This window comes from Meles meles, chromosome 5 (assembly GCF_922984935.1).
Source record: "Meles meles chromosome 5, mMelMel3.1 paternal haplotype, whole genome shotgun sequence".
Taxonomy (NCBI): Eukaryota; Metazoa; Chordata; class Mammalia; order Carnivora; family Mustelidae; genus Meles; species Meles meles.
Genome location: NC_060070.1, coordinates 90,636,467 through 90,657,125, shown reverse-complemented (window position 1 = coordinate 90,657,125; position 20,659 = coordinate 90,636,467). Strand labels below are relative to the sequence as shown.

The window sequence follows — 20,659 nt, the reverse complement described above, 5'->3', positions numbered from 1 at the left end:
GAGTGAAGGGAGAATCCGCACACGAGGAGACCCCCAGCTCCTTCTCATGCCGGCTCCTCCGACACTGACAATCGGGCAGGAGCGACCTGGTCCAGAGGCCAAAGGGCCCACTTCCAGCCAAGGATCGCCAGGCACTGGAGGAAAGCTTCTGGCTTTCGAGAGAGAGCCTACTGCAGTCAAATAGAAAACCCTGGACTCGGTCCTGTGAGGTACTTTTAGGGGGGCTCCTTCTTCCCTTCTCACCCTCTTCTTTTCAGAGAAAGGCATCCAGAGAGGCCTGGCCAACGCCTTGGCGGTGTGTCTGGGTCTCCAGAATCCTGTCCCTCCATCCCACACTGGCCCCACTCTCTTTTGCTGCAGAAGGATGCTCTGCTGGGTACACCAGCCCCCCACCCCCCGGAATGAGCAGTGACCTCTAGGATGAAGTCTGCTGGGCTCACCCAGTGACATGCTGGCCGACACTTTACAACTGGCTTTCTGGAAAGGAGAAACCCCAGTTTGCAGGCGTTTGGGGGTCTCAGCGGTCACCAACACGAAGTCACCGGTCGTGGACTCGGGAGGAGAAGTCCGCTGTCTGCCCCCTCAGGCCCATCTGAGCAGATTCCAGAACACCACTGGGTCCCAGAGCGGCCAGGGACGCCCTCAGGACTGCACGGGGTCAAGCGCCCTCTGCCTTCATCGCTCTTCCTCAGGAAACATGGCCGGTGAGCCCGACTAACCTCAGGGTCAGCTCTTCCGGACCAGAGGGGAAACAAGATGGGAAATCCATTCGCCCAGCAACGAACTGCAGAAGGGCCAGTTTGGTCTAAGACTCGGGCTGCAGAGGAGGCCTCCCCAGAGACTGGGTTTCGCCCTGCATGGCTTCCCCATTTTCCGGTGGCTTCTCCAATCCGGGCTTGCAGTCAGCTGACTTTTCTCTTTGTTGACTCTGGAGGGGTTGCCAAGCTTCGACTATGGGGAGGGTGTGGCCAGCCTCAGCTTTGACCAGGACTCAGGCTCTGGAGGGGTGTGGAGGCCACTCTTGAGGAGAGGGGGCTGAGAATCAAGTCCTTCCAAGTCTTCAGGCACCTCTGGACTTGAGACTTGACCTGTTGTACAACAATCCTATGGCCTCAGTTTACCCACCCGCAGCCACTCATTCAGACGCTGGGGAAAGAAAGGACCAACTTTAATTGCTGCCAAGAACAGAGACCTCCCTTTGTCATCCTTGACCCTTGGCATGACGCAGCTGTCCTAGCCCAGGCTCGGTCCACTCCTCCTGGAACAGGCAGCCCAACCCCCCTGCCTGGGACCCGGGATTGCCAAGGGAAGCGTACAGGCGCGGGCTGCTGCCTGGCGGGGGCCTAGGAGCGCCACAAGGCCAGGTTGGCAGGAGGCACGTCAAAGGGCTTGCGGGTGTGGTCAGTGTCCCTTTGGTACAGGTAGCCACAGGTAGGCTTCTGCAAGGTGTAGAAGGGGTTCAGGGAGTTGGAGTACTGGGAGGTGTAGAAGTTGAACCTGAGCTTGTCGAGGTTCTGCCCCCTCGGGTCTACCACCACCGGCACGTAAGCCGCCGCCAGCGTCTGCTCGCGGTCCTGCTTCCATGACCGGGACAGGGGAGGGCGTGGAGACTTCACCTTTTTGCCCGATGGTGTCTTCGGCTCCTGGCTGGGTATGGAGGGTTTCTTTGAGTCCTGGGGGGCAGGGAGGAGAGAAGGGGAGAGCTGAGGCATCAGACACTGGGGCTTCCACTGCTACCACCAAGGGTGGGATGAGAGGCAAGGTGCCACCAGTCAGAAGCTTCTAGAGCCAGCCCGGAAACAGCTCTGCTGGCCATGGAGCCAGACAGCTCCAGGTAAGGGGGTGGCCTTCAGGGCCCCCTGACCTTCCCCCGGCTTGTGCAGACCCCAGCCTGCTTCTCAGAGGCCTCTGCCAGCTCAGAGGCCAGAAGCCAAGGTGACCCCTCACTCCTCTCCCCCATGTCCGGCCGTCAACATCCTCCACATGGTTCTCATCTGGCCCTCCTCCGCCACTACTCCCACCAGGCTTCCATCCTCCTGCAGGGTTACTCCAGCTTCCCACCAAGCCCTCCCCACGGCCCACCTGGAGCCTCTCAGCCTGGGCTTCACACTCACTCCAAATGAATCTTTCCATATCAATGGCCAACTTGCATAGCTCTCCTCCTCAACGCATCTTTTACTCTGTACTGCCTAAAACAGAAGTCCAAGGCCCCAGCCCTGAAGACAGAGACATTAAGGACGGGGTTCTCATCACCTGTGCTCTTCTTGCCAGACCTCCTGCCCATCACCCCTGGTGGCACCTGGTCCTTCGAAGCCTCTGGACATTTGCTTGGGCACTTCCCCCAGCCCAGCATGACCCCGGCCCCCCATCCATCAGGGCGATTCTCTTTCCCTTCCAGCTGTGAGCTCCTTAAGGGCAGTGCTCCCTCGCCCTTACCCTTGACATAACAGCCTCCCAGATCCTCTTCCTTGTTGCACTCCAGAACAAGGCATTTAGTGAGCACTCAATAAATGTTGGTCCAATTGAACTGGGTTCTAGCAAGGGGCAGTCCCCATTCCAACCAGTCTACCCGTTCTATTTTAGAACGCCTCTCATTGTTACGAGGTGTCAACGCGGCTCTCCATAATCGCCACTCTTGGTTGATGGGGCACGGAGGTCTGCTCCTCCAGAAGGCCCCCAGGGCCACGCCCATCAGGTCTAGTGCCATTTATTTACTCCTCCGTTTCCACTTTCGTGACTGCCCCATGACCCAAGTGTTCGGTTCACCTCTGACCCCACACTTTCTCCCAGGTACTGGATGCCCATTGTACTGGGGACCTTCACAGACATGACAGCACAACCCAGAGGACAAGATGCCTGTGTGTCAGGCTGGCTCTGTCCCGCTCCTCCAGGACACAGCGGCGAGGGGAACCCACTTCTACTCTGCCCGGCCTCACAGCCCTCCAGCCCCTGGGGCCCTGGGAGGGAACCCCCAGCTACAGAGCACTGCCATCTTCCAGAGGAAATCCCTGTACTCCAGAGATGATGTACACTGTTTTGCATTTAATTTACAAACTACTTGCCCAACTCACATCTGCCCAGGGCTTTCCTCCCAAGCAGGCTTTGGTGCTAAAAGTCCCTACCCAGGAATGTGTGTTGTCAGCTTTGCCTTTCAAAATCCTTCCTCTCCTTCCAGGCCAGCAGCCCTCTTGACACCTCCTCCAGGAAGCCTCTGGCACTGTAGCTCCTGCCCTGATCTCATCCTCCTCTGTGCCTTCGGCCCTCCTCTTGGGACGTGGTCCTTTGCTCAACTGGGACAAGGAGGAGGCCAGTGCACCTTTTGAGGAGCAGCTAATTCTGAGTCTGTCTGCAAGGGCCCTGAATGCTTTGGGGCCTCTCGCTGCCCTGGCTGCTGTGCCTCATCCCTGGATGTGCTGAAGGCTCTGGGTGCCCCCACTCCAGGGCCCCAAAGGTTGCTGTAGCAGCCACTGGGGCATAGCTGACAGGTGCACCGAGGGCAGGAGGGCCCCGAGGCAGGGCCTGGGCAGGGCCAGAAGCAGGGCTGGGGTAGGGTGGGGGCGTTCCAGCCCTGGTTCCCGCACTAAGTAGTCTCCGCTGTGGGACTTCTGCAGGTCCCCATTAGCAAAACTGTCGCCCTTCCCTCCGTGGGTCTCTGGTCAGAACCCCCTAGCCATTCTGAAAGCACATGCCCCGTCCCTCCTGACACAAGCCTCCCGAGCCCGAGGAGCAGGGACTCATCCCAACCCCAGATCCCAGTCCTTCCAGGCTCCTGCCAGTATTCCAACGGCTCGTGAACCGCTCGCAGTGTTCAGGACCACATCCTAGTCGCCTTTGTGTCGCTGGGGCTTATCCCAGGGCTGGCACACCACTGAGCTGGAGAGAGGGGCGACCAAGTATTCAGCAGCCTTCCCACACTCTTCTGGACTCAGCAGCAGGGGCCGGGGTGGGGGTGTTACAAGCAGAGGGGCAACACCGGAAATGGGCTCTGACGCCAGTAATCAACAATCACCCTTCCCCACCTGCTGCGAGCACAACATCGAACCCTTTATGTGGATTATCTTTTCTAATCCTCCCATTACCCTTGAAGGAAGATATTGTTACTTAGTCCTATTTAGTTGAGGAAACTGTAGTAAGGAGCGTCATTGTCCATCTAGGGGCAGGGGGCCAGTGACTGAACCCAGGCCTGCCTGATCCCGCGGTCCACACGCTATGCCCCACCATGCCTACTATGTCCGCTGCACGGGGAGGGGCCTGGGGGTCTACCCATGTTCTGTCAAGGGCAGCAGGGGAGCCGCTGAGGGCAAGGGCAGCCAGACCTCCCCGGTGGGCAGGAAGGCTGCAGGGCTGTGAATGCTGGCTTTTGGCATTGCCCTCGCTCAGCACAGCTGAGGCTGTAGCTTTATTTGCATCACGCAGTCACTCATTCAAAATGACTCCTCTTATAGGCCAGACTCCGAGTGTGCAAATAACACAAATAGAAACACACTCACGAAGCCCTGTAGTGCGGGGCTTCCTGCCCTCAGCACCACAGACTCTGGGCGCTGAGAATTCTTTGTTGTGGGGCAGTGCTGGACACGCAGGACGTTCAGCGTAGGAAGCATGCTTCTGAGGATGTGGGGTTCTGGTCCCCTTGACATTGCAGAAGGGCTCGGCCCACAGCCGTGGAGATGAGGACCTGCAGGGCCCGCCAGCCTTCGGTCTCGGCGGGCTCGGGAGGCTTGTGTCAGGAGGGACGGGGCATGTGCTTTCAGAATGGCTAGGGGGTTCTGACCAGAGACCCACGGAGGGAAGGGCGACAGTTTTGCTAATGGGGACCTGCAGAAGTCCCACAGCGGAGACTACTTAGTGCGGGGACCAGGGCTGGAACGCCCCCACCCTACCCCAGCCCTGCTTCTGGCCCTGCCCAGGCCCTGCCTCGGGGCCCTCCTGCCCTCGGTGCACCTGTCAGCTATGCTCCAGTGGCTGCTACAGCAACCTTTGGGGCCCTGGAGTGGGGGCACCCAGAGCCTTCAGCACATCCAGGGATGAGGCCCTCACAGAAACTGGGGCAGAGCGACAGTTGCCGCAAGGCAAGGAAGAAGAGGAAAGGGAGGAGGAAGATAAGACACCAGGGAGGAGGGGCAAGGGGAGGAGGAGGGAGAAAAGGAGGGGGGAGGAGGGAGAGGAAGCCCAGGCAGCCCAGCCTTGCCCTGCCCCCTCCAAGGGCCTACCCAGGCTCCAGGTGACTAACCTCAGAGGGCTGAGAACACCCCATCCCCAGCCTAGGGCCCAGCACTGGCCTGGTCTGGGGGAGGGTGGGGCCTGAATGCATACTTTCCAGGTTACCATCTGGTTTCATTTAACCATCTCCTCCCCTCTCGGGTTCTCCTGTTAAGTATACTGGGTGGGGATGGGGGGCGGGGGGAGGATACTTGTGTGTGTGACTTCAGAGGAGTTGTTCACAACCAGGGCTGTTTTTCTCTCCAGGAAACCACTTAGCAATGCCCAGAGACATTTTTGCTTGTCATGGTGAGGATGATCCCAGCATCCAGTGGGGAGAGGCCAGGAATGCCGGTAAATATCCTACAGAGCCAGGACAGCCCCCTAACACAGAATCCTCTGCACACAGTGTCAGCAGCGCCAAGGCTGAGAACCTGCCTTAGAGCTTTGAGGAAGACCCCTAACTACCTACCTGCTTCCCTCAGCCCGCACTTAAGCCTCCCATGCCAGGGGGCAAGGAAGTCTAGAAATCAAGTAGAGGGTCTCACCAGTCCCTTCTCTCTCAGTACCCTATTTTTTTTTTTTTAAGATTTTTATTTATTTATTTATTTATTTGACAGAGAGAGAGAGATCACAAGTAGGCAGAGACGCAGGCAGAGAGAGGAGGAAGCAGGCTCCCCGCCAAGCGGAGAGCCCCAGGTAGGGCTCGATCCCAGGACCCTGAGGCCCAAGGCAAAGGCTTAACCCACTGAACCACCCAGGCGCCCCTCACTACCCTATTTTTATTTGCCATTTCCAGCTAGAGACTAAAGAAGGACCCTGAATAGACCTCTCCCTCCATGAGCCCCGCAGCCCCCCGCCGTCCCAGGCAGACCTACCAAGGCCTTGTAGACACCCATATCTGTGTGTCTGTCCCTTTTAGCAGGATTTACAGTAAGGAAGAGGGTGAATCAAGACTGGGGCTTCCTTGGGACGCCTGGGTAGCTCAGCCCATTAAGCGTCTGCCTCCGGCTCAGGTCATGTGGGATGGAGTCCTGCATCAGGCTCCCTGCTCAGTGGGAAACCTGCTTCTCCCTCTGCCTGCGGCTCCCCATGCTTTTGCTCTCTCTCTGACAAATAAATAAAATCTTAAAAAAAAAAAAAACGTGGGGCTTTCTGAGTAGGGCCCAAAGACCTCATGTGGGGTATTTCTGCAGATCTGGGAAGACACTGCCTCTCCAATACTTCAGGCCCACTGACCCTATCCTTCTACCATGAGCAGCTCATTCTTAGGGGAGGGAAATCCTGGTATCCTCTTGAAATGCAAATGGCACTGGGTAAGGCAGCTGTTCAGGCCTCCCAGGGCACCTGGTGCTGTGGAATGTGCCTGGGCTCTGGAGTGTGAAGGTCTGAGCTCAGGCCCTCACTCTGCCCCTACAGGTCAGGCAACCTTGGGCGAGGCTCAGAAGCGGCTGGAGCTTCCTGTTGCCTTGCTGGCAAAATGAGGATAATAAGGTTCTCTCCTTCACCAGCATGCCGTGGGGGAGCAGTGGGGGTGGGAACCGTGGGAACATAATGCAAAGAGCAATTATGGGCAGCCCCCTCCTGCGGGTACCCCTAGGTTTTGAACACGCTTCCTCTTTGCCGGAGCATGTTGGTCTGTGGTGGGGCAGAGGGACTGGGAAGGGAGAGGATGAGAAGGCCCACCCTGGGCCTTAGCTTGGGGGCCTTAGCATGGCGGCTTGGGGTGCGAATTCCCGCTCCACCACTAACGCTAGGCGGCCGATCTTTCGGGAATTTATAATACTCCATACCTCAGTCTTCCCACCTATAAAGTGGGAACAACGGAACTATCTACCTCATAGGGTTACCATGAGGATTTCATGGGACATTCGCCATAAAGTGCCTAGACCTCAGTACCTGAGTACTGAGCACTCAGTAAAATGAGCACTCAGTAAACTTCAGCTATCATTGCTCTCTGTTAGTAGGAGACCCCCAGCTCCCAGCCACGCAGGTGGGCCAGACTGGGGCCTTCATACGCTTTCCAGTCAATCAGACTTAATGCCCTTGGGCTGCCTTGATGCAGCCCTGTTTTGTCATCCCACCTGGTACATCGTTGACTGGGGCCTTTCTTGTTAGTGAAATGGATTTCTGGTGGTTGGGGGCTCCAAAGTCTCCCAGGGACTCTTGGGAAATACTGGGAGTTCGGGGTGGGGGCGGTGGCTGTTGCATAGGCAGGGACATTGTGATGCCTCTTTGACAGCACAATTCCTTCTGTCTTCCCAAGGAGACACAGGGGCCGGGCTGGGGGTTGGAGTCTCAAGGCCTGGAAGTGTCTTTTCACCTTGACACTGATCCACTCTGCAGTGCCCTCTTCCCACAATCTCCCAGGACCTGTGACCTGTGGGTGGTGGGGTGAGTAGAGAGGGGAAGAAATTCTCCTGGTTATTCAAGTACTTCCAGAAATCCTTATGTTTCCCCCCAGACCCCCAACAGGTCATAAGAAATTACTGGCAGGGAGGAAATGTCCCCAGCCAACTCTCCCTTCCCTTTCTGTCTCCCTATCTCTCTGTCTTCCAGATTACCGAGATGATGGCTGGAGGGAGGGAGGAAGGGGTGGATGGATGCATGGACAGACAGAGGAATGGGAGAGTGGGTGGGCAGGAGATAGACGACTGCTGGGCAGATGCCCATGATTTGAGCTATGTTTCCCCTCACTCTATGCAGAAGCTAATTTCTAAACATGCCCTGCTTTTCCCACTTCAAGCCTTTGCATATGCCGTTCCATAGACAGGTGGCTGGGCGGGATGGCCATGGGTGAATGGATAGACAGGTGGTCAGTAAATGGCTAGATGGGGGGACGGTTGTGCTGCAGAGGATGTGATAGCAGACCCAAGAATCAGACTCCTTGAGCTTGAAACTGGCTCTAACATTTTACTAGCTGTCCGTTTGTTCACCTGGAAAGTGGGAAGACTACAGGTCTCTGCCTATTAAGGCTGGGCAGAGCACTCAGGACGGTGCCTGGCACAGAGTAAGCACTCAGTAACTGAGCTACTATTGTGGGTAGGCAGGTAACTGGATTGATGGGTAGGCAGGTGAATGAGCCATCCTGTCGCCGTCTTCAAAAACCAGGCCCTCCCAACGCCAGACTCGGTAGGCACCTTCCAGGAATGTGCCAGAAACTCCACACATAGGAAGGAAACTGGGCTTCTCCCTGGGGCCAGAGGAGAGGGAGATCATACAAGCCAGTGACTTCCTGCCTTCTGCCACGCTGGCGTGGGCTGGGTCCAGCACTCGTTTCCTTCCTGGTACTGTGTCAGCACTGACCGTCGGTTACGGGGTGGACTTTGGGGCCCTGTGGCAGATCGGGAGCCGGGGTGTTGATGGCATGTGTCCTGCTCAGATCTCACACCCTGATGGTAATGACCCCTAATTTCTGAGAGGGTGGGCGGGGAGGAGGAGGTTTACCCTCACGGAGCCTCTGATCAGGGTTTTCCAAGGCTCTGGGGCAATGGTAGCTTGCTTGAGAGAGGGAGGGAAGGTGGGAACATGGTATTCTTGATGGTGGGAAAAGTGGCCTGGCTCCTGGCCCAGGGCCTAAAGGAGCTTTCAGGAAGGAGCCCAGGAGGCAGGCAGGGGTTCTCTCAAGGGAGCAGGGCACCACAGCGTAACACACCCAACATCTTGTCTCAGCCCAATGGGGAGGCACTGGGCTGGGTGCCTGGTGACCTGAACCGAGTCCCATGGCCTCTCTGGGCCTCAGTTTCTATATGTGCACAATGAGGATGTCTGGTCTCTCCATCCTGGACATTTGAAGGAAGGGGGATTGAATCTCATCCTGAAGACTTCAAATAGGGACCCCCTCCCATGACTGACCATGGGCCTGGACCCTGCCCCAGGAGTGTCTCCGGCCCAGGCTGTGCCACCCTCTTGGTGGGACCTCCAAGTGGGGCAGAGCAGGGGAGAGACCTCCTGTAGGAAGGCCTGGCCCGTCAAGCCACATCTGTCTTATTTCATTCGTCAATCACAGAATCGTTGAGATCATGGGGCACCTGGATGACACAGTCAGTTAAGCATCCAACTCTTGGTTTCCGCTCAGGTCATGATCTCAGGGTGATGAGATCGAGCCCCGGATCGGGCTCCTTGCTCAGGGCGGAGTTTGCTTCTCTCCTTCTCCCTCTGCCCCTCCTCTCTCAAATAAATAAATCTTTTTTAACATATATTTTTATTTATTTATTTGAGAGAGAGAGAGATCACAAGTAGGCAGAGCAGCAGGCAGAGAAAGGGGGAAGCAGGCTCCCCGCTGAGCAGAGATCCCGATGCGGGGCTCTATCCCAGGACCCTGAGATCATTACCTGAGCCGAAGGCAGAGGCTTAACCCACTGAGCCACCCAGGCGCCCCTCAAATAAATAAATCTTAAAAAAAAAAAAAATGCGGCCCCTGGACCCACTCTGCCTGGGTTCAAATCCCAGCACTGCTACTTCTCAGCTACGTGACTTGCCTAAATCACTTAACCTGTCTCTGCCTCAATCCCTAATCTGCAAAGTGAGGCTAATAATGGAATCCACCTGGAAGCTTGTTGTGCCCCTCCCCCCCACACCATGAGCTTAGAGCCGTGCCCGCTGTGCGGTAGGTACCGGCAGTTATCCTGTTATTATTTCTAAAACCCAGACCACACCGATTCACTCTGCCACACTCCAAGCGTCCTCTCATTTTATTCATCGTCAAATTTGCTGGAGGGTAAGGACTGACCTGTATCCTCCTCGGTGGGCACTTGAGAAGGATGGGGAGAGCTGGAGCTGGTGAAGGCCACGGTTACCTGGAGCACAGGAAACTCACCCAGCACCCACACACCTTGCCACCCCCACCCCCCAAACCCTGCGTCCCCGCTGCCGAAGTGTCCTCCCAGCACCCTGCTCTACGTGGGCCTGGTTGTTTGGCGGTTCCTCCCACCCCTCCTTGCCTGCTGTGTGATTTGGGCAAATTACTTAACCTCTCTGATCCTTCCTTGTTTTCCCTTTGTTGGACTTCAAGTATGGAGGACTGAGTTATTCATACGCCTTGTTCATGGGGCCTTATCTTCCCTGGTCTTCGGAGGCCTCCTCTCTCGCATCAATTTTCCCCCTTCATCTCCAGTCTCCAAGCACGTTCCTCACCCGCCCCAGCCAGAGGCAACTGTTCTAAAGCACTTAATGAGCATCTTCTTGTTCATAGATTCTTACAAAATATATGTACTATTGTTTTGCATGCAGGTCATTTTCATTTACCTAAGTGGCATGCTGTGTTTTTTTATCTCATTCTGTTTACTTGCACGGCTCCCTAGTGTTTTTGTTTTTTTTTTTAATTTTTATTTGTTTATTTACAGCATAACAGTGTTCATTGTTTTGGCATCACACCCAGTGCTCCATGCAGTACGTGCCCTCCCTATTACCCACCACCTGGTTCCTCAACCTCCCACCACCACCCCCACACCCCTGCTGCCCCTTCATAACCCTCTGGTTGTTTTTCAGAGTCCATAGTCTCTCATGGTTCATCTCCCTAGTGTTTTTAAGATCCAGCATCTGGTTCCCACGGAGAAGTAGCCCACTCAGGGCATCCACCACATTTTATGTCTCTGCTCCCCACCCCAGGACCCCCAGGGGCCTTCACTCCCCATCCCAACAGACAACACCGCAATGCTATCCCATCCTTGGCCCTCTGTGGACCTGGGGGGGTTATTTTGGGGCACAGTCCTAAGAGCAGACTTGATTAGCCATAGACTAGGAGGAAACATCACTTAAGGTCTTTTCTCCATCCTTAAAATGAGTGTATTGTCCTGTCCCCTGTTGGCACTGAAGATGGTGGTGGCTTAACAAATGCAATCCACTTGGCCCCCATGCCTGACACAGAAGAGAGGCTCAGTGGCTGTTCCCCACAGACCTTAGGGAGAGCTGGAGGTAAGCTGGACCCAGGCGGGCTCCCAGAGAAATGCACCCAGGGTTCAAAATCCCAGCTCCGGGGTTGGTCTGCAGATCCTGCAAAAAATGTGTGGCTAAATTCCTGGAGGTATGGACTGATCTGGAATGTCTGAAGCTCCCGCAGCCAGGGCGTAGGTCCTGGTGTGCCCGGGAAATGCCTACTGCATCCCATTTCTCACTCTTTCCTCGGAGCCAGAGTAATCTCTTCACACGGAAGGTGCCAGACAGACTTATTTGTTCTCCTGTCCCAACTCTGTCAGCCAACGAGCATTTTAATGGGATGTGAAACCACACCTGAGTGCTGGATCCCACCCTCCCATTGTACAGACAGAGAGACTGAGGCTCAGGCTAGCTGCATGGCCTCACAGGAGGTTAGTGGCAGAAGTGGCTCTAGAATGGGCATCTCCGGGTTCTCTGCTGAAGGACACTTTAAAGGAAAATGCTTTCCATATTACATTATGTTCTTTATTATCTATGGGCTTTTCAGTTAAAACAAATGACCTACCAGCAGAGCACAGTACTAAAAAGTAAAAACAAAACAAAACAAAAACCCCCACATGTAGTCCTGGCATTCCAGCTGAACCTTCTCCATGGTTCTGCTCCCTTCCAATCCTTGGCCATTTACAAATTCACTTTCTGTATCTGTGGTCACAATCTACATGGAATTTTTATTTGCTTTTTGTACTTAGCAACCTTTTTTTTTAAACATGTACACACACGTGTTATTTCAGATCGTGGGGTGTTTTACAATGGGATGTTTTTGCCTGGCCTTCAAGGTGATCTTGTAGACACCTGCTGCCCCCTGTCTCCTGGGCTCCAGTGGAATTTTCCTTCTTAAGGTTCTTTGGTTGAATTGTCACTGCCCTCTTCCAGCCCGGCAGGGCCTCTGGTCGGTCTTTGCTGCTCTCTGGGTAGCCCCTCTGTGCCCAGAGTCAGGGTAGGAACCGGGGGCAGGAACGCGCAGGTGCTAAGGACCTACCGTAAGTGAGCTTCCCAGATACCTGAACCCACTATCTTGTTGACCCTCATAATAACCTGACATTAATAGCCCCTTTTCCATTTGAGCAAACTGACACCCAGAGAGATGGGAGCTGGCTGTGGCCACACTCTGGCCAAACAGCCGAGTCAGGATTCAAATCTACTCCCCAGCGTGGATCCTTCCCACCATGGCATGGTCCTCTCGGCAAAGCCCATGGTAACCAAGGAAAATGAGTGTCTCCCCAGCACCCCGCAACATATTATACCGCCCCTAACCACCCAGGGCTGGACTTGGATCTCCCCACTCTCGGGGAACTGGGTAACGACATTCTCTGAGCCTCCTCTCAGGAGGTGGGTGTCCACCCTCGCTGGCCTTCATCTAGGCCTGACCTCATCTCTTGGCACGCGTCCAGCCCAGAGGAATGCTGAGGTCAAGGCTCTGGAGCCTACCCACCCCTGCAGACGGAAGGAAACAGCTTCAGGAGCTGGTCTGGTATAAGGTGTCTCCAGCCCAAAGCAGGAGGCTGGACCAGAGGATCTGTAGCTTAGTAGCATGGGGGAGTTTTGAGTGCTGACCTTTGCCCCTGCAGACACCCAGATGGGGGTGCAGGGGACCTCAGCACCGCTCACCCTGCGCTTGCCCCACACAGAGTGCATTCTCCTAGCCAGGAGTGCTTGGCTTTGTTGCATGGAGGGAGAACCAGAGTCCTGGCTGGCTCTCTGAGAAGACCACAGCTTCTGTGCCCCAATCTCACCCCACAGTCCAGAAGTGGCCAGAAAGTCGGCTCTCGGAGGTTCCTAAGTCATTGCGGAGCCAAGATTTAATTACAGGATTGGGCTTTGGCTGTTTCGAGGATAGCCTGTTATTTGGCTGTTTCTTTTACTGGGGGAGCAGGCTGAGGTGTTGTTATGAGCTGGAAGGGGGGCCCTGCTGCAGCATCGCGAGGCACAGAGCGTGACCCTGCCCCAGGGGCCTCGGCCTCCAAAGCTGTCCAGGCCACCAGGGCGGAACTGGTGGAGACGCAGTGCCCATCGTTGAACCCAGGCCTTCCGCAGGCTGCCCCCCACCAGCCCCTGCCAATGTGCGACTGCAGTCCGGGTGAAATGGGTGGGGAAATAGCAAAAAGAACCCTGACATTCAGACCCCGCAGCCTGATGGCCTTCTGGTGTTCAAGATCACACTGATTCCCTCTCTTCCTCCTTTCACTGATGAAACACCCCCAGAGAAACGAACAAACACTTGGGGAGCGCCCGTGGGCACCAGGCCCTGTGCTGGCATTGCACACCCACAATCTTACTGAATCTTCCTGACAACACTATGAGGGGCACTATTACTCCCACGCTACAGATGAGGAAAGCAGGGGCACCAGAGTGGCTCACTCAGTTAGGCGTCTGTCTTCGGCTCAGGCCACGATCTCAGGGTCCTGAGATCGAGCCCTGCATCAGGTTCCCTGCTCAGTGAGAGCCTGCTTCTCCCTCTCCTTATGCCCTTCTCCCTGCTCGCGATTGTTCTCTCCCTATCTCAAATAAATAAAATCTTTTTTTAAAAAAATGAGGAAACCAGCTCAGTGCGTTTTTCACTTCCCCTATATGCAAACAGTCCATCCAGACCTCCCTTTCTTCCTAAGAAATGTCCCACAGACTAACTTTGCTCTGTTTCTACCACCGGTAAACTAAGTCCTGCCCCCACTCCTCTCCTACTTTATTAACTAACTAACCAAGTTACTGAGCAATTGAGCAGCTCCCCTTCGCCCCTTAGCCTCCACTTCCTTCCTCCCATCACCTCCCATCCTGCTGCTGGATGATCATCATCAAAAGACAGCTATAGGGGAGCCTGACTGGCTCAGTCAGTGGAGTGGACGACTCTTGATCCCAGGGTCGTGAGTTTGAGCCCCAGGTTCGGTGTTAAGATTATTTAAAAAACAAACAAATAGGGGCGCCTGGGTGGTTCAGTGGGTTACCTTCGGCTCAGGTCATGATCCTAGGGTCCTGGGATTGAGCCCCGCATGGGGCTCTGCTCAGCAGGGAGCCTGCTTCCTCCTCTCTCTGCCTACTTGTGATCTCTGTCAAATAAATAAAATCTTTAAGAACAAAAAAACAAAAACAAACAAACAAATAAACCAAACCCCACATCTGTTACCAGTCCCCAGTGCCTGCTCCTGGTAACCACAGATTCTAGGCCAGAGCTCCTCAAACCTTAACATGCTCCTGAGTCACCCGGGAACCTTGTTAAAACCTACATCCTCTGCTGGGTGCCTTAATCCATCAGCTCACTGCATCTCATAACAACCTTAAATTAATAACCTGTTTGACAGACAGACAAACTGAGGCCCAAGAGTGGTTGCCCAATGTCTGGGATGGGGTTTCTCCAGTTCTAGGAGATTCTCCAGTTCTAGTAAGTTCCCAGGTGATACAGATGCTGCTGGTTCACAGACCATACTTCATGACTCTACTGCCTACTTATTTTTTCTTTTTCTTTAGTTTTTTTTTAAGAATTTATTTATTTATTTGACAGAGAGATCACAAGCAGGCAGAGCAGCAGGCAGAGAGGGGAAAGCAGGCTCCCTGCTGAGCAGAGAGCCCTATGTGGGGCTCGATCCCAGGATCCTGAGATCATGACCTGAGCCGAAGGCAGAGGCTTAACCCACTGAGCCACCCAGGCGCCTACTTATTTTTCTTTAATTTTTTAATTCTTCTTTCTTTTTATTTTTTTAAAGATTTTATTTATTTCTTTGGGAGAGATAGTGAGTGATGGAGGCACAAGCTGGGGATGGGGCAGAGGGAAAGGGAGAAGCAGACTCCCCACTGAGCAGGGAGCCCGACACAGAACCCTGGGATCACGACCCGAACCAAAGGCAGATGCTTAACCAAATGAGCCACGAGGCACCCTATTCTTTATTTTTAATTGAAGTATAGTTGATACACTTTTTAATTTTGAACAACAAATACATTTACATGGTTGGAAAATGAAAAAGTATAAAAAGGTACTCGGTCAAAGTTCTCCCTCCCACTTCTATCCCCCCATCTGCCCAGTTCCCCCCATATCCACCCTCCAATAACCACTTTATTAGTTTCGTAAGGTCTCTCCAAAGTTTTTCTGTGCCCATACAAACAAATAAGATCATACTTATCTCGCCCCAAATAGTAGCAAACGACACACACCGTTTTGTCAGCAGTTTATCAGTTTCTCTGAGAGAGAACTGGACACAGTCGGCTGACTCACACTTCTAGAGTTGCACTGTGTGGACGTGCCATAATTTACTTAACCAGTCATCTCCAGATGGACAGTTTGGGTTGTTTCCCATCTTACCAACCGGTCTTTTGAAGCCCGTGATACCCTGGCCAGCCTTGCCATGACCTGGCTCTCACCACCCCCAATTCCCAGCTCCCACCACGCTGAGCTCCTGCCCCGCCCCTCACACCTCCCGCATGCCCTCCTCAGATGCTCCAGCCCCCACCCCCACTGCTGCTGCTCTGAATCACTGCCCCCTTAGTCTCCTCCTCATTAACGTCCCCTCTCCATCTGTCTCTTTCTGCCTCCCCAGATAGACTAAAGCAACTTGAACTTTGATGCCGTGTCTTTGACCCGTCCGGATCCTTCACAGCCCGCAGCTGGAACAGAGCAGTTCTCGAGAACACTAGGTCTGTAGTGGAGCACTGCATATGAATGGAGCCTCTCCAGCGGCTTTGCTGGGGCTGCTGGTTCAGGGCAGAAATGCCCAGGAGCTACCCGAGCTGGGAGAGCTTCATGACTCCAAGGTCTCCAAGAAAGAAGCCTCTATCTCAAGCCTGAGTGTCTAGAGCCCTCGGGCAGTTTATCATGATGTCCAGGGCAGCATGGGACTTCTGGGTTTCCCTTGTGACCTCCCCGTATGGACGATGGGAGGAACCATGCTGCGGAGACAGGAGGGTGGAGGGATGGTTGGTATGAGTGTGTGTGCATGTGGGTATGTGTGTCCTTCCCTTTCCTGTTAACATCCTTGTCATCTTTCATGGACCAGCTCAAGTCTCAAGTCTTCTAAGAAGCCTTCCTGGACTTCTCCAGCCCACGCTGACTTCCCTTCCTCTGAATTCCTACTATGTGTATGAGTGACAGCAATCCCTGTTCTACTTAGTCGTCGTGGTCTACCACCTCGGATCATGTACACCTCGTCTCCCTGATGAGACCCCAAGATCCTCCATGGTAGAAATAAGGCCTCTATAATGCTCTTATATTCCTGCGTACCCCGAAACCCTCAACCCAGAACTAGGCAGTTGGGAGAGCTTCCATAACTGCTCCTTGAATGAACAGCAGTGGGTTTCAGGAGTGCCATGGAGTGGCTGGGGTGAGACAGGGTTGACCCCAGTCGTGTCTCCAACCAAAAACATTTGGGTAACACGAGGGATTCTAAAGACGCTCCTGCCCTGCCCCCAACCCAAGCCCATCTGTTCCTCAGTCTCTTCCCTCCTGCTGGGAAGACAATGACCTCATAGCCACAAGCCCCGAAAACCCAACTCATCCTGTCTCTTAACCTGGAGCAAGTAAAGAGGACTTTTAAAAAATGCCACTATATGGGGCACCTGGGTGGCCAGTGGGTTAAAGCCTCTGCCTTCGGCTCAGGTCATGATCCCAGGGTCCTGGGATGGAGTCCCGCATTGGCTCTCTGCTCAGCCTGCTTCTCCCTCTCCTCTGCCTGCCTCTCTGCCTACTTGTGATCTCTCTCTCTCTCAAAATAAAAAAAAATGCCACTGTAGGGGCACCTGGGTGGCTCAGTTGTTACATGACTGCCTTCAGCTCAGATCATGATCCCGGAGTCCTGGGATCCAGCCCGGGCCCCGCATCAGGCTCCCAGCTCGGCGCTCCCCCTGCTTGTGTTCCCTGTCTCTCTGGGTCTCTCTCCCTGTCAAATAAATAAATAAGATCTTTAAAAAAAAAAAAAAAAAGCCACTGTCATGAAAAACAAAAGCAAGGGTGGTACTAAATCAGAGCTTAAAGGCATACGACAAGCAAATGCAATGTGTGGCTCTTGACTGGACTGTGGATTGGGGGAAAAATTACATTTGAGGGATAACTGGGAAATTTTTAATACTTCAGTGCGGTAGCTACTGCGGTCACTTAGAAGAATGTCCTGACTCTTAGGCATTGGATATTGAAGAATGCATGGGGAGATGGGCCAGGGTATCTGCAAGTTTCCACCTACAGCAATGAAAATGAAAAAAATAAAGGTGTGTGTGTGTGTGTGTGTGTGTGTGTGTGTGTGTGTGTGTGTGGAGAGAGGGCGTGCATGCGAATGGGGTGACACACTGACAATCCAGGAGGAAGGTGTACAGGTGGTCATTTTACGAGTCTTCCAAGTTTTTCAGAATGAAAAGTTTAGGGGGAACCCCCTCTGGTACAAAGACTTGGACAAATACAACCATCTGGGGGCACTCAGGGGAAATACAGGGACTGTCTGGGACAGGTCACCCCACCCAACCATCCACGCCCGCTGCCAGGAAGCTTAGAAGTCCAACCCCTTGGCCTGCCAGTCCCCTACTCTCAGCACCTTGCTCAGGGTCTCCCAGTCATCAACTCCCAGGATTCCCCCCTGTATGGCGGCAGCCACCGCCCACCCCAGACAGGATTGTCCTCCCGGGTACCTTAAAGGGCCACAGCTCCTCTCCCGGGAGAGGCAACTGAACCCTAAGTGGGCTCAACCCACCCTGAGTTTTTAAACACTACATTTACTTAACCCACCTTGAGTTTCCACAAATTATATTCACTTCACAGAAAAGGAAAGAGAATTTGTTATACAAAAAATGCCAAGATTCAGGCGTCCTGCATTCTCTTTGGAGCTAGGTCACTGTAGCTATTTCCCACCTCTGTCATCAGCTAGGGATACTCCTTTATTGCTTCCCTCTATCTTTTCTTCTGCATGGGCACTTCCTCATAAGGCTCACGGTCCACATCTTGGAAGGCCCGCAACGTGCCCTCTTGGGCAGCCATTGCCCCAGTGTGGGGCCCACAGCGAGCCTACTGACCTGGTCGTGAACCTCCTCCGGAGTAGGGAGCCAGTCCGCCTCCTCCCTCGCCCCGGGAGAAGAGGGGTGGAGGAGGAGGAGGGCCAGGAGGGGACCCGGGGGAGGCCTGCGGCTCGTCTTCCAGGCTGGGCGTGGGCTGGGCGAGGTCCCCAGCCCACCCGGCCGTGCCAACAATGGCCTGTTGTCGGAGGAGGCGGGCAGGAATGCAGCCGGGGGAGTCGGGCGGCCGGGCGGCCCTGGCGGTGGCGGCGGGGCGGGGCCGGGGCTCGGCGGCAGCCTCTTACCTGTCCAGGTAGCTCGCATTTGCAGGCGAGCGGCGGCGCCCGCAGCACCTGTCGCGGGTGCGCGCGGGCTGGGAGCCGGGCGGGGGGCATGGCCTGTTAGGGGCCCCCGGGGAAGCCGGTGCGGACTTGGGTCCGGGGCAGGGCACGGCCGGGGGAGGGAAGGTCCTTCCCCCGGTGCCGCGCGGCCGGCGGCAGCATGAAAAAGAACCAGACGGTGCAGGGCACCTTCAGCAAACTCTTCGGCAAGAAGCACGCCAACCCCCCCAGCACTTCCCTCTACGCCACCAACCCCCCCTGGATCTTCACCCAGGAGGCCCCGGAGGAGGGGAGCCGGGACTTCGGTAGGAGCGCGCGCGCGGGGTGGCGGCCTCCCGGCCCCGGGGGAGGCGGCGGGGAGCGCGGGAGGCGCGGCTCGGCGCGGCCGGGAAGGAACACGCCGCGACCTGCGCCCCGGGTGCGGAGGCGCTGCCGGGAAGGGAAGGCGGCCCGGCTGGCTGTCCCGGGAGAGGGCCGAGGGGGTAGAGGGACGGGGAGGGAGGGAGGCCCCCGCCGCTCGCCGCTGACCCTGGCCGCTCGTCCGAGGTGATTATTTTCCCTCCTTCGGTGAAAAGTGCGTCTGAGTTACTGTCATCAGAAAGTCTTCCTGGGCTTTGTTCCCCCCAGCCGAGGCCCAGGGGGTATCCCTTCAGCTCCTGGCCCGGGTCCTAGGCAAAAAGAGGGGCTGCTCTCTTGGTGCTGACGCGCTCGGCTCTGCACAGGGGCGGCCCAGGGAAAATCAACCGAAGCCACTGCTGCGAGATGACCAGTGGGTGCAAGACACCAGAGTCCCTTACTGGGGTCACAGGCTCTTGCCCGCTCAGCCTGAGGCCGGTGTTGTCTATGGGCTCAGGCCCCGGAGGCCAAGCTGGGACAGTGGAGGCCAGGGAAGCCCCTCCTGACGAGCAGCGGCCTGGGGAGCCTTGAGTCAGGGTGTCTGGACTCACCAAGCCAACCCAGCCCTGGTGCTCTAGCTGTGGGTCATCTGGTCACCACTGCATCTTTTTTGCAGTTTATACCCTCAGTAACTGAAGGGAAACCAGTGCAATGGGGACAGGAATTCACTTCTTGTGTATGAGCTGAAGCTTTCGCTCACCTCCTTCATTGTCACCCTAATGTCTCCTCTGACCTTTATGGCCACTGTACCATGACCTACAAGAAGATGGTATGGACTCACCCTATACCCCCTATACCTGCTGTTGGTTTCAGTTCAGCACCCAGGTTGTCAGAGTGGGGACACAAGGCACCTGGACGGGAGGGGGAGAAACAAGGTATCACCTCTTCGGGCCCAAGGATCTCAGACCAGTGGATGAACAAAGCTAACCATAGGCTGTTCAGACCGTTCTGAGTCTTTGCTCTAAAAAATGGAGGGCATAAGGGGTGGAGAAGAGAGATGACCTCTCCTTGGAAATAGGGTTTGAGCTGAGAGGGAAGGGCATCCAGCACTTTGCAGAGTAAACAGCAGGAGCAAAGCCTAGGAGGGGCAGAGCTACGTGGAGGCACAATTTAGGAACTTACTAACTGCCAAGTGTGCTGACTCTGCGAGGCCTGAACACCTCTCCTCGCTTGTGTAGCAAACACTTACTGACCCCTTGCTAGGTGCAAGGTACCATTCTAAAGTCAGTATGTTGTCGACAGGATGGACCCTCCTCATCTAGCAATCTCCGTGTAGTCAGTGATGCAAGTACTATAATTCCCATTTGTCAGATGGGGAGACTGAGGCACAGGGAGGTTAAGTAACGTGCCCCAAATCACACAGCTTTACATGGCCACGCCAGGATTTTCTTAAGTATACAATTCAATGATTGTTAGACTTACTGACTTGTGCAACCGTCACCACAATTCGGTTTGAGAACCCTTCAGTTACCCCAAAACTTCCTTCATGAGGCAGAGCCGATATTTGAACCCCAAAGCCAGGCCCCAGAGACCACATTCTTAGCCAGCTTGCTGAATTAACTTAGTGAGAGGTGATTCAAGGGTGAATTTGACTTGAGGGACACCTGCCTGAGAACACGTTTCCCGCCACCCCTCCCACAACACACACACACACACACACACACACACACACACACATTGCTTTCCTAAGGGGAGACCTCAGAAATGCCTTAGACCCTTCTCTGTATTTTTGGCTGCACTAATCGGGCTGCTGGTAGGGATCGGTCCCTCTGGTGAGTGAAGCAGAGGCATTGTTCCCTGTCACCTCCGGCCAGCTGCAGCCTTCACCA

General features: G+C 54.9%; 2 protein-coding genes and 1 long non-coding RNA gene across 5 annotated transcripts in view; 2 read left to right on the top strand and 1 right to left on the bottom strand.

Moving 5' to 3' along the window:
- Positions 1-1,298: 1,298 nt before the first annotated feature.
- On the bottom strand, positions 1,299-18,488 carry GUCA1ANB (GUCA1A neighbor). 3 transcript variants are annotated; one of them, XM_046005700.1, is made up of 3 exons: positions 18,399-18,488; positions 7,523-7,579; positions 1,299-1,673 (listed from the first exon to the last, which is right to left on the bottom strand). In XM_046005700.1, the coding sequence occupies exons 1-3, from the start codon at positions 18,486-18,488 to the stop codon at positions 1,344-1,346; spliced, it is 477 nt and encodes a 158-aa protein (XP_045861656.1). In that variant the 3' UTR covers positions 1,299-1,343. The 3 variants fall into 3 exon arrangements, with proteins under 3 accessions (XP_045861656.1, XP_045861658.1, XP_045861657.1); XM_046005702.1 differs by having other exon boundaries at positions 7,284-7,579; positions 18,399-18,465; XM_046005701.1 differs by lacking the exon at positions 7,523-7,579.
- On the top strand, positions 8,517-16,630 carry LOC123941890. Its single transcript, XR_006818364.1, has 3 exons — positions 8,517-8,597; positions 15,660-15,756; positions 16,116-16,630. It is a non-coding gene; the product is annotated as an uncharacterized LOC123941890 (long non-coding RNA).
- C5H6orf132 (chromosome 5 C6orf132 homolog) overlaps positions 18,448-20,659 on the top strand; it is a 33,787-nt gene continuing 31,575 nt past the window's right edge. The window contains exon 1 of the mRNA XM_046005699.1: positions 18,448-18,739. Coding sequence (XP_045861655.1) covers positions 18,595-18,739 — 145 coding nt within the window. The 5' untranslated portion in view covers positions 18,448-18,594. The remainder of the gene's footprint in view (positions 18,740-20,659) is intronic.